This window comes from Brassica napus, chromosome A5, assembly GCF_020379485.1.
Source record: "Brassica napus cultivar Da-Ae chromosome A5, Da-Ae, whole genome shotgun sequence".
Taxonomy (NCBI): domain Eukaryota; kingdom Viridiplantae; phylum Streptophyta; class Magnoliopsida; order Brassicales; family Brassicaceae; genus Brassica; species Brassica napus.
This window is the reverse complement of record NC_063438.1, coordinates 5,498,869-5,514,988: the sequence shown is the minus strand read 5'-3', so window position 1 is coordinate 5,514,988 and position 16,120 is coordinate 5,498,869. Positions and strand designations below refer to the sequence as shown.

General features: G+C 39.9%; 3 protein-coding genes across 3 annotated transcripts; 2 read left to right on the top strand and 1 right to left on the bottom strand.

Annotated features, from left to right (window-relative positions):
* Nucleotides 1-493: 493 nt before the first annotated feature.
* LOC106447499 (eukaryotic translation initiation factor 1A) lies at nucleotides 494-1,494 on the top strand. Its single transcript, XM_013889433.3, has one exon. The coding sequence runs from the start codon at nucleotides 928-930 to the stop codon at nucleotides 1,372-1,374; it is 447 nt and encodes a 148-aa protein (XP_013744887.1). The 5' UTR covers nucleotides 494-927; the 3' UTR covers nucleotides 1,375-1,494.
* A 241-nt stretch (nucleotides 1,495-1,735) lies between these two features.
* On the bottom strand, nucleotides 1,736-2,449 carry LOC125609350 (60S ribosomal protein L18a-2-like). The gene is made up of 2 exons (XM_048780678.1): nucleotides 2,365-2,449; nucleotides 1,736-2,256 (listed from the first exon to the last, which is right to left on the bottom strand). The coding sequence occupies exons 1-2, from the start codon at nucleotides 2,437-2,439 to the stop codon at nucleotides 1,915-1,917; spliced, it is 417 nt and encodes a 138-aa protein (XP_048636635.1). The 5' UTR covers nucleotides 2,440-2,449; the 3' UTR covers nucleotides 1,736-1,914.
* Nucleotides 2,450-6,980: 4,531 nt separating this feature from the next.
* LOC125609603 (chlorophyll a-b binding protein of LHCII type 1-like) lies at nucleotides 6,981-12,067 on the top strand. Its single transcript, XM_048781126.1, has 3 exons — nucleotides 6,981-6,990; nucleotides 7,411-8,073; nucleotides 11,865-12,067. The coding sequence occupies exons 1-3, from the start codon at nucleotides 6,981-6,983 to the stop codon at nucleotides 12,065-12,067; spliced, it is 876 nt and encodes a 291-aa protein (XP_048637083.1).
* Nucleotides 12,068-16,120: the final 4,053 nt, after the last annotated feature.

Below are 16,120 nucleotides of genomic sequence, written 5' to 3'. Positions count from 1 at the left end.
TTTATTTTCAAAATTTCAAGCTTTGATTTTAGTTATAGATTTGATTATTTTATTTGATGGTATAAGCATTTTTACTTTTTTGTTCATTTATTTGAACATGTAATATATTTTTAATAAATGACTGTGTTGACAATATGACTCTAAAATTCATATAATATGATCTCAAACAAAATAATTATGTTTTTTGGTATAAAACCGAATAAACCGAAAACCGACGGTATATAAACCGAACCGAACCGAAGTAAATATGGATTTAGAATGGTAGTTATATTTTACTAACCGAAATACCGAAAACCGAAAAAAACCGAACCGAAACCGAACCGATATCCGGATTGAACACCCGGAGAAAACAAGAACTGAGAATTATTTTTCTAATAAATAATTGAAAAGATGGTTTTGCGTGATTTGATGGGCATAAACCGGTTATGCGTAGACGACCAAACCCGTTTAACTACGATAATCGAGTCGGCATTATAACTATGTAAACCAACTTGATTTCGACAAAGATTTGATATTGCTTGCTCCGCAAGCTTTATAGCTACACGGAGAATCTAAAATTCACTAGAAAAAGGATCAAGCCAATTAATATCTTTTTACCCTTTTTTTAGGTCAAGAAAAGCAAATCAATCTATAGATAATAGTTCCACATAACTCTCTAGCGAAACAAGATGGGCTTTAAAGTCTCTCTCTGACCTAGTTTCTTATTTTCTATAAGAAGATAAAAGGAAACTGAGCAATAAGAATTGGCAAAGACAAAAAAAATGGAAAAGTTGATTTCAATTGTGAAAAGGAAATTATGAAGCACGTCTTTGGGTATAAAAGAAGACGTCCCCTAAATAATCAACGAGCAATAAAGACAGAAAGAGAGAAGAGAGCACAGCAAGTTCATATCTAAGCTCAGCTCTTTACACTTTAGGTTTTTAAATCATGCCGAAGAACAAAGGAAAAGGAGGAAAGAACATTAAGAGAGGAAAAAAAGAAGCAGACGACGATAAACGAGAGATCATATTCAAAGAAGACGGCCAAGAATACGCTATAGTTCTCCGCATGTGTGGCAACGGACGGTGCGAAGCCAAGTGCATAGATGGAATCACAAGGATGTGTCACATCAGAGGTAAGATGCACAAGAAGGTTTGGATTAGCGCTGGTGACGTTATTCTTGTGGGACTAAGGATGGATATGGACAACGACACCAAAGCTGACATCATCCATAAGTATACTCCTGACGAAGCTCGTTTTCTCAAGAGTTGTGATGAGCTTCCTCGTGACCTTCGTCTTAACGAAGGGGTTGCTGATGTGTTTGATGTGGAGGATGACGTTGAATGTGGTCAGGACTATTTTGAGTTTGGTGATGATGAGATTGATAGGCTCTAAACTAAGCTCTGAATCTATTTTACTATTACTATTTACTTTGTTCTTCTTTCTAGTCTCTCAGAACTAGATTGATGTCTTGTCTCAGATTTTTGTCAGTTTATAAAATATTCTCATTCTTTATTTGAATAGTTTCTAATTGTGTTAGCTATATTGGTTGAATGTTTGAATACACAACTAGAAATAAGGCAATTCAAGATTTTCAATTAAATACAGTCAAAGAAGAATCATGATCTTTCATTGTTGAGAAGATAGTTTTTTCTGCCTATACTCCAAAACGTTCCTAGAATATAAACCAATCGCTATGTAATGTGTCTTATATGTTTTACAGAGTATCTATTCTTAAATAATTGTGATCCAATACTGAGGTTAGTAATCATAAAGGAGAACATATAAAATAAGAAACAAAAGGTGTTTTTCATAAGCATGAAAGTAACAAAAACCACAAAATCCAAAGAAAGTCGAGTTTAGTTCCATTGATAGGCCTAAAGTAAACAAAAAATATCCGAGAAAGAGGCAAAAGCAGCAGATCGGACAACTTCATTACATAAACAAGTTGGGCTTAGAGGCCTTGTAGGTGGTCTTGAGCTTCCTGGTTGGTGGTCTCACCTTACGGAACACCAACGGGAACTTGATCTTACTATTGTGAAACTGTTTGGTGCTCTCCCTCTTGCAAAGCTTGGCCGGAACAGTCGCTGTCTTAATGATCTGGATGCAAGGGAACCTGACACGGTGTCGGGACGCCATCTCGGTGTACATCTGCTCAACGGCACCGTTCAAGGTAGTGTCACGGTACTCCTTGTACATGTTGTGGTATCCAGTTCTGCTCTGGTACCTCAACCAGATTCCAAAGTTCTTGATCGTTGTCGGGTTCTTTTCAAAGATCTACAAACAAACCAACATCGTCTAACCAGAAAATACATAACCGAACCACAACGTTTCCTAGCATAACTACAGTTCGTTCCGTAGGATTATCATTCCATGAGTAAGTACCTCGTTAATGGCGAGCATCTGACCGTTACTCTTCTTGACCTTCTTGAGCTTCCTCAAGAAGTACCTATTCACCATGCGCAAAACCACCAAACCAGCCGGCCTATCCGGCAGCCCATGGTACGTGTAACAGCCCGATCCCCCGGCGTCCGACCGGGGTTATCGAAGGGGCGTTATGGACACGTGTCTACTCATTTAGACAACCCTACGTGTCCCGTTACTGGTCCCAAGAGACGAGCGCATAACCTTCTTTGAAATACCGTCACACCCACATCCATATACTTCTACTTACAGTCCTGCACACAGGGAAAAATGGAAATGGAGGGGGTGAGCAACAAGTTACTCAGTGAAGTGGCTCTAGACCAGCCTGCCCGCATGACACTCTATACTACTCTATGCGGGAACTAGGACTGACTAGCCACTACAATCAGTTAATGCATTTTATCATTTCCTATCACCATCTGTAATTTCTACACACACTTCCATTCATTTCTAACAACCTAGTAATCAATCAATACAATGATCTCACTCATTGCCACACACGCCATCCCTAGACTTAACCGACTCATCTTACCAGTCCGACTCAATCCTATGACTTCTTTAACTTTCTGTACCCGACCATGAGCTAAAACCCTACAATGCATATCCTTTTCGTCTTTTCCTCTTTTCATCTTTTCCTCTTTTCCTCTTTTCCTCAGTGGGTAGCCCCCCACTAGGCTTCTACCCCATACTCATGTGGATTCGCCACATCTCCTATGGGTGCCTCCATATTCATGTGGATTCGCCACATCTCCTATGGATACCTAGCGTGGACTACTTACCCCACCTACTTTCCTTAGACTCTCTATATGCTTTCCCACCCATGCTTAACCTTAACAACGTTCTTTCATACTCTTACTTATCCTTTCACTTCCTTATCGCTATCGCTTAACCCTTTCCATTCCCAATTACTTCCCCTTTTCATTTCTACTTGTACTTGGACTCAATCACTAGACGCCACCCGTTATCGGTGTCACACACAATACACATCGCATTCAAGTTCTACTTCAATAACTTTTATAATCATTGTTCATCTATCACCCTAGCATTTATTTCTCTCTAGCATCCTAACTTCAATCGCAACCACACATGGGACATCACAACCAAGCAACCAAGTATCAACTACCAATCAGCCATTACCACAACAATTCAATTCAGTTCATCAAGTCCCATTTATCAATATGAGGGTTCTTATGCATCATGATTCATTCCTCTATCATCCTAGCAATACCATGTACTATCAACCTAACTCCCAAACAGGGTCTAATCAAACCCAACTCCAACATATAGGAGTATAGAGAACCATGAAAGAAGGTTGGGTTCGAAACACTCCACCTTAGTTTTAGATCTGGATCTGGATCTGGAAACGAGGATTGAGAAGGTTGAGATCTGGTCAGCACCACCCCTTCACGGCGCCGGCGAGAGGGAGAGAGAGAGAGAGAGCGTGCGACGGCAAGGAGAGAGAGAGGGTGACGGCGAGGAGAGAGAGAGAGAGAGCGACACGCGGGAGAGAGAGAGGAGAGAGAGAGAGACGGCGCAGGAGAGAAAGAGAGAGAGCTCGACGGCTAGGGTTTTCGACCTCCGGGAATTCTCTGCAGGGCTTCGCTTCAGATTTGTGATGAGGCAGAAAGGGAGACTGCATCTCTTTTTATAGTAAAGGGAAGGGGAAGCCCTAGGGTTTTGTCAAATGGGCTGTAGAGAAGCCCATAATCTTTGGGAAATTTTTATGGGCCAGGAACCGGGCCGTTACAATCCTCCCCCGTTAATCGGAATTCGTCCCCGAATTCCAAAGCCCACATCTTTCAGACCAATCGTTCGTTACCAAAATGGGTTCACACATTCACACAACAATCAAGGGAGGCATACATGACACGATAACTCTACTGGAATCTTTAAAACCAACGAAGGAATGTCATAAATAATAAAAGGAGTAGGACTACAATAGTTTATAAAAGAAACTCAGCACATCTGCACAAATACAGAATGCCGTAAATAAGGGAAGGAACACCAACTCCAATAACCAATAAATAAAATAAAACCAATAGCGAAACACGTGTCCTACTCCTACGAATCGTCTCTAGGATCTCGTCTAGCCACATTGACATGGCGAGGGGCAGCGGGACTCGGATCCCAGGTCTTCATCGCCCTCTGCGACGCGGTCCTCCTCGGCCTCCACCTCCTTTTCCGCCAACCACTCCTCCGCGTGCAGTGCTTGGTTAGCCATCCTTCTCACCAGTGCAAATTCCAGAGGCTCCAGGACTCCCACGAGTTCTTCACGAATATCCCCACGTAGCCCGGCCCTAAACAGATGACACCACTCCTCAGCTGGCTTCGGTTGACACATCTTGGCCGTATCCAAGAACTCCTCCAGGTAATCTCTCACCTTGCGTGGCTTCTGAACCATCTGGACCAGTACGTCACAATCACATGTTACTGTAGGTGGTTTTCGCGGACGCCCCCGCTTTCCCTTAGCGGGTGCCCCTACCGGCACCTCATGGCCATCGACGTCCCCACCCGGGTTTCCTCCTTCCATGTTCGAGAGAGCGGCCACATCGGCTGCAATCTTCTCTTCTGCCTCCATGGCGAAGCCTGCCATCCGCCTCACTAACGCGAACTCCAAGGGCTCCAAAACACCCCTCAACTGCGCCTGGAGCTCCTTGTGTAGCCCGTTCTTATACCATATGCACCACGTCTCTGCATTCTTCGGTTTGCACAGCTTGGCTTGGTTGATGAAGTCCTCCGTGTATCCAGCGACTGATCGGTCCTCCTGAGCATTCTTGCTCAGTACTCCACACTGGCACTTCCCGGTGAACACCCTTGGGGGTCCCCCTGCTGCACTTGGCGTCTTGCAGGGACGGCCACGCTTCCTCGGGGGTCCCTCTTCGGTTGCAAGCTGGAATCTCGCATTGCCCTGCAGTAGGCGTGTCTCCATAGCCATCCTCTGGAAATGAGGCATCAACACCTTATGCCTCACAGTCTGCTCGTGCGGGTACCTGAATGGGAACTCCCTGTACTGTTCTTCAGGATCCGGAAACATGGGTAGCACCAAGTTACCCTCCCTGTCATAGTGACGCCTTTGGGCATACTCCCTGGTGTTCCTCCGTCCGTAGTGCATACGCGGCATCCTCCACTCGTAATGGTCAAGCGAAAACATCCGAAATTTTTTTTTCAATCAGAACCATAATAGAAGTATGGATATAGTGGGATTTTCAATTAATCTTTCACAATCCGAAAATACTTAGTAATATTGCAAAAAAATTATTTTATTTTATTTTTTTTTTTTTTTTTTTTTTTTTTAAAACGTCGGAAATGCCGATCCCTTAGGACAGAACTAAGGGATCTTAACCCGCTCTGATACCAATTGTAACAGCCCGATCCCCCGGCGTCCGACCGGGGTTATCGAAGGGGCGTTATGGACACGTGTCTACTCATTTAGACAACCCTACGTGTCCCGTTACTGGTCCCGAGAGACGAGCGCATAACCTTCTTTGAAATACCGTCACACCCACATCCATATACTTCTACTTACAGTCCTGCACACAGGGAAAAATGGAAATGGAGGGGGTGAGCAACAAGTTACTCAGTGAAGTGGCTCTAGACCAGCCTGCCCGCATGACACTCTATACTACTCTATGCGGGAACTAGGACTGACTAGCCACTACAATCAGTTAATGCATTTTATCATTTCCTATCACCATCTGTAATTTCTACACACACTTCCATTCATTTCTAACAACCTAGTAATCAATCAATACAATGATCTCACTCATTGCCACACACGCCATCCCTAGACTTAACCGACTCATCTTACCAGTCCGACTCAATCCTATGACTTCTTTAACTTTCTGTACCCGACCATGAGCTAAAACCCTACAATGCATATCCTTTTCGTCTTTTCCTCTTTTCATCTTTTCCTCTTTTCCTCTTTTCCTCAGTGGGTAGCCCCCCACTAGGCTTCTACCCCATACTCATGTGGATTCGCCACATCTCCTATGGGTGCCTCCATATTCATGTGGATTCGCCACATCTCCTATGGATACCTAGCGTGGACTACTTACCCCACCTACTTTCCTTAGACTCTCTATATGCTTTCCCACCCATGCTTAACCTTAACAACGTTCTTTCATACTCTTACTTATCCTTTCACTTCCTTATCGCTATCGCTTAACCCTTTCCATTCCCAATTACTTCCCCTTTTCATTTCTACTTGTACTTGGACTCAATCACTAGACGCCACCCGTTATCGGTGTCACACACAATACACATCGCATTCAAGTTCTACTTCAATAACTTTTATAATCATTGTTCATCTATCACCCTAGCATTTATTTCTCTCTAGCATCCTAACTTCAATCGCAACCACACATGGGACATCACAACCAAGCAACCAAGTATCAACTACCAATCAGCCATTACCACAACAATTCAATTCAGTTCATCAAGTCCCATTTATCAATATGAGGGTTCTTATGCATCATGATTCATTCCTCTATCATCCTAGCAATACCATGTACTATCAACCTAACTCCCAAACAGGGTCTAATCAAACCCAACTCCAACATATAGGAGTATAGAGAACCATGAAAGAAGGTTGGGTTCGAAACACTCCACCTTAGTTTTAGATCTGGATCTGGATCTGGAAACGAGGATTGAGAAGGTTGAGATCTGGTCAGCACCACCCCTTCACGGCGCCGGCGAGAGGGAGAGAGAGAGAGAGCGTGCGACGGCAAGGAGAGAGAGAGGGTGACGGCGAGGAGAGAGAGAGAGCGAGACGCGGGAGAGAGAGAGAGAGAGAGAGAGAGAGAGACGGCGCAGGAGAGAAAGAGAGAGAGCTCGACGGCTAGGGTTTTCGACCTCCGGGAATTCTCTGCAGGGCTTCGCTTCAGATTTGTGATGAGGCAGAAAGGGAGACTGCATCTCTTTTTATAGTAAAGGGAAGGGGAAGCCCTAGGGTTTTGTCAAATGGGCTGTAGAGAAGCCCATAATCTTTGGGAAATTTTTATGGGCCAGGAACCGGGCCGTTACAGTACGGATCCGACAGGGTCAAGTACTTGGGTCCATTCTCCGGAGAGCCCACGAGCTACCTCACCGGAGAGTTCCCCGTTGACTACGGATGGGACACCGCTGGTCTATCCACTGACCCCGAGACATTCGCCAGGAACCGTGAGCTAGAAGTTATCCACTGCAGATGGGCCATGCTTGGAGCCCTAGGCTGTGTTTTCCCTGAACTCTTGGCTCGTAACGGAGTGAAGTTCGGAGAAGCGGTTTGGTTCAAAGCCGGTTCACAGATCTTCAGCGAAGGAGGGCTCAACTACTTGGGCAACCTGAGCTTGGTCCACGCTCAAAGCATCTTAGCCATTTGGGCTACTCAGGTGATTCTCATGGGGGCTGTTGAAGGTTTCAGAATCGCTGGAGACGGACCATTGGGAGAAGGAGAGGACTTGTTATACCCAGGTGGTAGCTTCGACCCATTGGGCCTCGCTGCTGACCCAGAGGCCTTCGCAGAGTTAAAGGTGAAGGAGATCAAGAACGGAAGGTTGGCTATGTTCTCTATGTTTGGATTCTTTGTACAGGCCATTGTCACTAGAAAGGGACCGTTGGAGAATCTCGCTGACCATTTGGCTGATCCAGTCAACAACAATGCATGGGCCTTAGCTAGGGCTGTCCAATATGGTAAAACCGAACCGTACCGAACCGAACCGAACCGAAATAGACAATATGGTTTGGTTTTGGTATATACCATATAAACCGAATGGATATAATTTTATAAAAACCGTAGGATTTGGATATGGTTTGGTATATAACCGATTAAACCGAATAAACCGAACAAAACCGATTAAAATTAGAAACATGTAAATATGTATCTATTTTATAACAATACATTAAAATCTATTTGTTACATAAGTTAAATTTGTGTTAATAACTATTATAATTTTATAGTAATAAAAAACCTTAATTTGTAAAATACTTGAAATATAACTAAATAACAATACATCACAATTCAGACATGTTATTTTCTAAGTCTTTTTTTTGATATTTTTGTTTTATTTTAGTGTTTACTAAATTAATACGAAGATTATAAATTTGAGGGACAATAAATAATGGAAAATTTTCAATTGAAAAAGCATGAATTTAATGAACACTAAATATAGAAGAGTGAAAAAACTTTTCTTACATGTTTCTGTTTTGTTTCATATTTTTATTTTCAAAATTTCAAATTTTGATTTTAGTTATAGATTTGATTATATTATTTGATGGTAGAAGCATTTTTACTTTTTTGTTCATTTATTTGAACATGTAATATATTTTTAATAAATGATTGTGTTGAGACTATGACTCTAAAATTCATATAATATGATTTCAAACAAAATAATTATGTTTTTTGGTATAAAACCGAATAAACCGAAAACCGACGGTATATATACCGAACCGAACCGAAGTAAATATGGATTTAGAATGGTAGTCATATTTTACTAACCGAAATACCGAAAACCGAAAAAAACCGAACCGAAACCGAACCGATATCCGGATTGAACACCCCTAGTCTGAACTTCCTGGAAGTCGTCTGGACTTCTTAGAAGTCGTCTGGACTTCTTAAAAGTTGTCTGGTCTTGTCTACTCAAGTGGAATCCAAGCTTGTCTTTGTCGATGAATGATCTATAATAATTTTGTTTGTGGTCTGTTTTATGAATTGCATGTATACTCTTTTAGTTGTGAATTTTTTGTAAAATCAGTAATAATGTTTTCCAAGATGTATTAAATGTGCTAACAATGTGTTTACACATTTACAAATCAATGAAATAATAGACTTCAGTAGCCTTTTTCTTATCTTTGGATCTCTCATATGCAATAATAAACTCCAATAGCCTTTTTCTCATCTTAATAAACAAGAATGTTGGTAAGAGATGGAAACAAACAATAGTAACTAGTCAAAGCATATCATATTTTTTATAAGTTTGCATTGAAAAACTTAGTCAAATTTAGTAAAATTAAGGGAGAGAACATATTTTGTAAATATGAGTTTTACATATCTTGAAGTTACTTATCACTCTTAAAAATACAAGTTATTCAAAAACTAACGTAGAAGACTTAAAAACTAGTGGAGAAGACGCGGACGACTTCAATCTAAGTTGTCTAGACGACTAAACTATATGTCGTCTGGTCACCGCAGAAGTTATTTTTGCAATTGACTTTGAAATCTGTTATTTCGGACGACTGAAAGTTAAGTCGTCTACTATTGTTTGGTTAAAAAAAAACTCCAAAAAAGCTAGACGACTTACATTTCAGTCGTCAGAGGTTAGTTTTGCATTTGACTGGATTATTTCAGAAGTTTGACTTTTTGGACGACTTACATTTCAGTCGTCTAGTGAAAATTAAAATAATAATATTTTTTTTAAAAGTAGACGACTTACAGTTAAGTCGTCATAGGTTAGTTTTGCAATTGAAAAAAAAATCTTCAAGATTTAATTATATACAGACGACTTATAATTCAGTCGTCCACGAGACGACTGAAATGTAAGTCGTCCAGGATTTACGAGGTTTGACCAGAATCTCGGAAAAAAATCCTGGACGACTTACAATTAAGTCGTCTGGTGGACGACTGAATTATAAGTCGTCTGTGTATAATTAAATCTTGAAGTTTTTTTTTCAATTGCAAAACTAACCTATGACTACTTAATTGTAAGTCGTTTACTTTAAAAAAAATATTATTATTTTAATTTTCGCGAGACGACTGAAATGTAAGTCGTCTGGGGAAGTCAAACTTCTGAAATTATCCAGTCAAATACAAAACTAACCTATGACGACTGAAATGTAAGTCGTCTAGGTTCTTTGGAATTTTTTTTGAAACCAAACAATAGTAGACGACTTAACTTTCAGTCGTCTCAGGTTACAGATTTCAAAGTCAATTGCAAAAATAACCTCTGCGTTGACCAGACGACTTCCAGGTAAGTCGTCTACAGCCAGACGACTGAAAGGTAAGTCGTCTACAGCCAGACGACTTCCCAAGTAAGTCGTCTGACGAACAGATCTGGAAAAAAACTCGATGTCATACCTTAAATTGGTGAGATAAGTTCCTTAGCATACATAAGGCTTCTCCAAGCACACAGAATCACAAACGGAAGTCACCCACCCATAATCGTTAGCTTCTATGACTCTATGAACCATAAAAAAATTAGAATCAAAATCTTGGGTTTTTTTAGCTCATTGTGGAGAGAAAGTGAGAGATATGTTGTGTTTAGTTCACAAGAATGGAAAAAGAAGAAGGGTAAATCGATTTTAGGAGCATTAAGAGCTTCAAATTGATTGTTCATGGTGGTTGTGGTATTGATGACAATGGCAATCTTGTAATTACTTGAAGATGATGAGGGTGAGAGAGTAAAAATGTCATTTTCGAAAAAAAAAATAAAAAAAAATTTATGGCATTTTCGTAAATTATATGAACTTGTAGGGTGAATAGGGCAAAACCAATTTTCAAAAAAAAAGGAGGTTAGTTTTGTGTATGACTTTAAGTTGTAGGTCAATTTTGCAAAAATCCCTCCAACTTTTGGGTATTTTCGATTTGGCTCCAATATTTCCAAGTGTACAAATAACTTCACAAATAGGCCCTAGACTTTCAGATTCTATATTTCAACACTTTTAAGAATTGTCCAAATGGTCTTGAGAGTCTTAGATGTTTTAAATTATGCCCCAAACTTTAATTTCCAGAAATAACACCTTAGTTTCACCTCAAACTTTCGATTGTGCAACTCAGGCCCTGTTATATGCAAATATTAAGATAATTTGGTATATATTACCAGCTAACTATAACAATGTCAAGATAATTAGTATGCATTACCGGCTAACTATAGCAATGCTGAGATAATTAGTATATATTACTGGCTATTTCACAAACTAAATTAATTAGTATATATTACCAGCTAACTATAACAATGTCTAGATAATTCGTATATATTACCGGTTAACTATAAAAAAGAGGTCAAGTAAAATCTTAGCCGGCTAAACAACCATTTTTATCATATGTATTGTGATTTGTTAATGAGTTAATTCTATGTTTAGCCGAACATGTAAATCTAATCATATGTATTGTGATTTATTAGAGAGTTAATTTTTTGTTTATCCTAAGTGATACAAAATAACAACCACCAACTAATCATATAGCCGGTAAATATAAATTAAAAATTAGCTAAATTGTAAAATATCTGGATAAATCAAAATATTAAAATACTAATTTAAAAATGATATTTAGAAGCTATATGTATAACTGGTAATTTTAAATCTAAATATCAGTTAACATATAAAATATCAAGTTAAAACATAGTATAAAAATTTGAGGTTGGTGGGATCAGACCATCGACCCGTAGTGGCTTTTCTGGATGATAAAATACAAAGAAGAAAAAGGGGACAATTTAGGTTCGATAAGCGGTGGATTGGTCAAGAGGGTCTTATGGATTCAATTATGTCAGGATGGACAGGAAACCAGGGAGGACAAGCTGAGGATTTTGTCACAAAAATTAGTAATTGCCGGCATGAGATATCTTCATGGCGGAAAGATAATCCATCTTATGGGAAGGACAAAATTAAAGATCTTCAACAGGTGTTAGAAGAAGTACAAACGGATAATAATAGATCACAAGAAGATATTCTTGAGGTTTCTAGGAAACTTTAGGAGGCTTATAAGGATGAGGAAGAATATTGTCATCAGAAAAGTAGGAATTTGTGGTATTCATCAGGAGATCTTAATACTAAGTTCTATCATGCACTAACGAAGCAACGCCGGGTTCGTAATAAAATAGTGGGACTTCATGATGACGTGGGCAACTGGATTACAGACGAGAATGGGGTTGAAAAAGTGGCGGTCGATTATTTTGATGGACTGTTTAGGAGTACTACTCCGACGGAGTTTGAGGGTTTTCTTGTGGAGGTTGTACCTTCCATTTCCCCTCAAATGAATCAATTGCTACTGAGAATAGCAACTGAAGAAGAGGTTCGACAAGCTCTATTTATGATGCATCCTGAGAAAGCACGAGGTCCTGATGGAATGACAGCTCTTTTCTTCCAGCACTCCTGGCATATTATTAAGAATGATGTGGTCGAAATGGTGAATAATTTTCTGGTCTCAGGTGATCTGGATCCACGGTTAAATATAACCAATATTTGTATGATTCCGAAGACGGAAAGACCCACTAGGATGACAGATTTAAGGCCGATAAGTCTGTGTAATGTTGGTTACAAGATTATTTCAAAAGTCTTGTGTCAAAGACTGAAAATTTGCCTCCCACGACTAATATCGGAAACACAATCGGCTTTTGTGGCAGAAAGGTTAATTTCGGATAATATTCTTATTGCGCAGGAAATGTTCCATGGACTGAGAGCTAACAAATCTTGTCAAAATATGTTTATGGCGATTAAAACGGATATGAGTAAAGCATATGACCGGATAGAATGAAATTTTATTGCGGCTCTTCTCCACAAAATGGGTTTTGACCCTCGTTGGATCAGATTGATGCGGGAGTGTATATCTTCGGTTCAATATAGGGTACTTCTTAATGGTCAGCCAAGAGGCTTAATAATTCCTCAGCGTGGGTTACGTCAAGGGGATCCTTTATCTCCTTATCTATTTATTATGTGTACTGAGGCCTTAATAGTGAATATAAAGAAGGCAGAGAGGTTGAAACAATTAACGGGTATGAAGGTAGCAAGAGCTTGTCCGGCAATATCTCATCTGTTGTTTGCGGATGATAGTCTCTTCTTTTGTCGGGCAAAGAAAGAAGAGTGTCAAACCATTCTCAGGATTCTAAAGGAATATGAAATTGTCTCAGGACAGCAAATTAATTTTCAGAAATCCTCAATTCAATTTGGTCACAAAATTGAAGAATCTAGTCGTCAAGAATTGAGGGATGTTTTGGAAATTCAGAACTTAGTAGGAATGGGATCTTATTTGGGATTGCCGGAAAGTCTTGAAGGATCTAAGGTACAAGTGTTTGGTTTTGTGCAAGAGAAGCTAAATAAGAGAGTTAATGGATGGACTTTTAGATTTTTTACTAAAGGGGGAAAAGAAGTGATTATAAAATCGGTGGTTACAGCTTTACCAAACCATGTGATGTCTGTTTATCGGTTACCAAAAGCTACGGTTAAGAAGCTGACGAGCGCAGTAGCTCAGTTTTGGTGGAGCCCAAATGGAAGTACAAGAGGCATGCATTGGAAATCATGGGACAAATTATGTGTTCCTAAAGATAATGGCGGATTAGGGTTTAAAGACCTTACTGACTTTAATACGGCGATGCTTGGAAAACAATTGTGGCGGCTGATCGAGAAGCCGAATACTCTTTTTTCTCGAGTTTTCAAAGGACGGTACTTCAGGAATGCTTCACCCCTGGAACCGATCCGATCATACTCCCCGTCATATGGCTGGAGGAGTATTATCTCTGCTAGATCTCTGGTTTGTAAAGGACTAATTAAAAGGGTGGGAACAGGGTCAACTATTTCTGTGTGGAATGACCCTTGGATCCCAGCCACCCGCCCGAGACCAGCAAACAAAAACCCTCTTCACTGTTACCCGGATCTTACAGTGGATTCTCTCATTAATTGGGAATCCCGAACATGGAAATCATCGGTAATTAGGATTTTGGTGGACCCTGATGATGTCAAAATTATTGAAAGTATTCCTTTAAGTAGGAATCAGATGGAAGATAGAAATGGTTGGCACTTCACTAGCAACGGAAAATATACTGTACAATCTGGGTATCAAGTGAAACGAGTCTATCCAGACAAGGAAAAACCACCGGAATTTTATGGACCAACAGTGGATATACTTAAAGCCTATTGCTGGAAAATAAGGTGTCCTCCAAAGATAAAGCATTTCTTGTGGCAATTACTTTCAGGTTGTTTAGCAGTGATGAAAAATTTAAAGGCAAGAGGTATACAAGGAGACACTTGTTGTGTACGGTGTGGAGACCAGGAAGAATCAATTAATCATGTTTTCTTTGAATGTCCCCCAGCACGACAAGTGTGGGCGCTATCAAAGATACCATCGAATCCGAATCTCTTTCCTATAAGCTCTTTTTTTGCTAATATGGACCATCTCTTTTGGAGAGTTAACCCTAAGATGGAGGATCATCAGTTTGCAAGGATAATATGGTATATATGGAAAAGTCGGAATAACAAAGTGTTTTGTAACATTGATACTGATCCGAGGGATACTCTCAAACTAGCGGAGCTGGAATCTACACTTTGGGCTGAAGCGCAGGTATTAAGGAATCAGAGTTTGATACAAGAAGCACAGACCAGACCCACTCGGGAAAATGTAGGAAGATGGTGTTTTACAGACGGTTCATGGAAGGATAAAGACTTATTTTCAGGGCAAGGCTGGTGTAGTACTCTCCCGGGTTTTGATAGTTTGCTAGGGGCAAGGAATGTACGGGCATGTCTCTCCCCTCTCCATTCGGAGATTGAGGCATTAATTTGGGCAATGGAATGTATGAAGAATTTAAGACAGTTTCAGGTTACTTTTGCTACGGATTGTTCTCAATTGGTGAAGATGGTTTCAGAACCTGAAGAATGGCCAGCATTTGAAAGCTACCTGGAAGACATTAAGCTTCTCAGAAGCAGCTTCTTCAACTCAGATATCATTCATGTTCCTCGGACGGCGAACCTCAAGGCGGATAGCTTAGCACGCAGTGCTAGAAACCAACCGTTTTTTGTTGTGCACATGGATGCAGAGTTACCACTTTGGTTTACAGAGTCAATATGAGTCTGTAAATGTTTGATGTCAAAAAAAAAAAAAAACATAATATAAAAATGCTAATTTATAAAAGATCTAAAAAGTCACATTATAACCAGCTAATTAACTTATCAACAATATAAGTTAAGCTTGCATTGTTTCAAAAAAGGAGTTAAGCTAACATTATCCAAAATAAAATCAAGGAAAATAAATACCAAAACATATTTTTTTTTGCCGGCTAAACATACATATATCTCTATTTTTTCTAGACAAGAAATCTACTAAACTACAAGATATAGATTTCTTTAGCTATGTTTACAAGCACACGAACTCAACTTGGCTCACACGAACTCAACTTGGTTCACTCATTCGTTGAGTATTGTTTTTATGGTTAAAAAAGACTATCTTCACTCCAATCACATACATGCGTGACATCGTATCAGAAGACTCGGTTTCACAAAAGCCATAAAAGAAAGACGAAGATGAGAACCTTCCAGAGTTGACTCGCTCCAATCTGGCTCGCCTCAATCGACTCTTTCGTCATTGTTCACCGCCGGTTACAGCAGCCCAATCACGCCTTCACGCGAATGATCACCGCCGCTAACTCTGGTTTCTAGAACCTTGTATAGTTGGCGACCTCCAGCATAGTATCCGTAATCCTCTGGTGGTGTACCGCCAATGCACCTGAGCCTATCTTCCGTTCATCACCGCTCCACCATGAATCACAGCTTGTATCTCTTGCCTCAAATTAGAGCTTCAAACGGATCATTTAGTTAGATATTTATTAACCAAAGTTTGCTCTTTTATCTCTCTGTTGTCTCTTTCTCTTTCTCTTTCTCTCAACAGAGATGAAGTTTAAAGTAAATTCTAAAGTAATAGAAGAAATACATCAGTTATTGTTTCTTGTTTCTCTCTCTCTTTCAAACATTCACAGGGATATCAAAGTCTTTTTAATATGTTTCTTTTTCCAATTTCTGGCTGTTTTTCATATTTGCAAAT

Coding starts and splice junctions, on each gene's coding strand:
- LOC106447499 (XM_013889433.3), top strand. CDS start 928: ATGCCGAAGAACAAAGGAAAAGGAGGAAAGAACATTAAGAGAGGAAAA.
- LOC125609350 (XM_048780678.1), bottom strand. CDS start 2,439: ATGGTGAATAGGTACTTCTTGAGGAAGCTCAAGAAGGTCAAGAAGAGT. Junction 2,257..2,364: donor AGATGCTCGCCATTAACGAG/GTACTTACTCAT, acceptor GTTTGTTTGTAG/ATCTTTGAAAAGAACCCGAC.
- LOC125609603 (XM_048781126.1), top strand. Junction 8,074..11,864: donor AGCTAGGGCTGTCCAATATG/GTAAAACCGAAC, acceptor CAATTATGTCAG/GATGGACAGGAAACCAGGGA.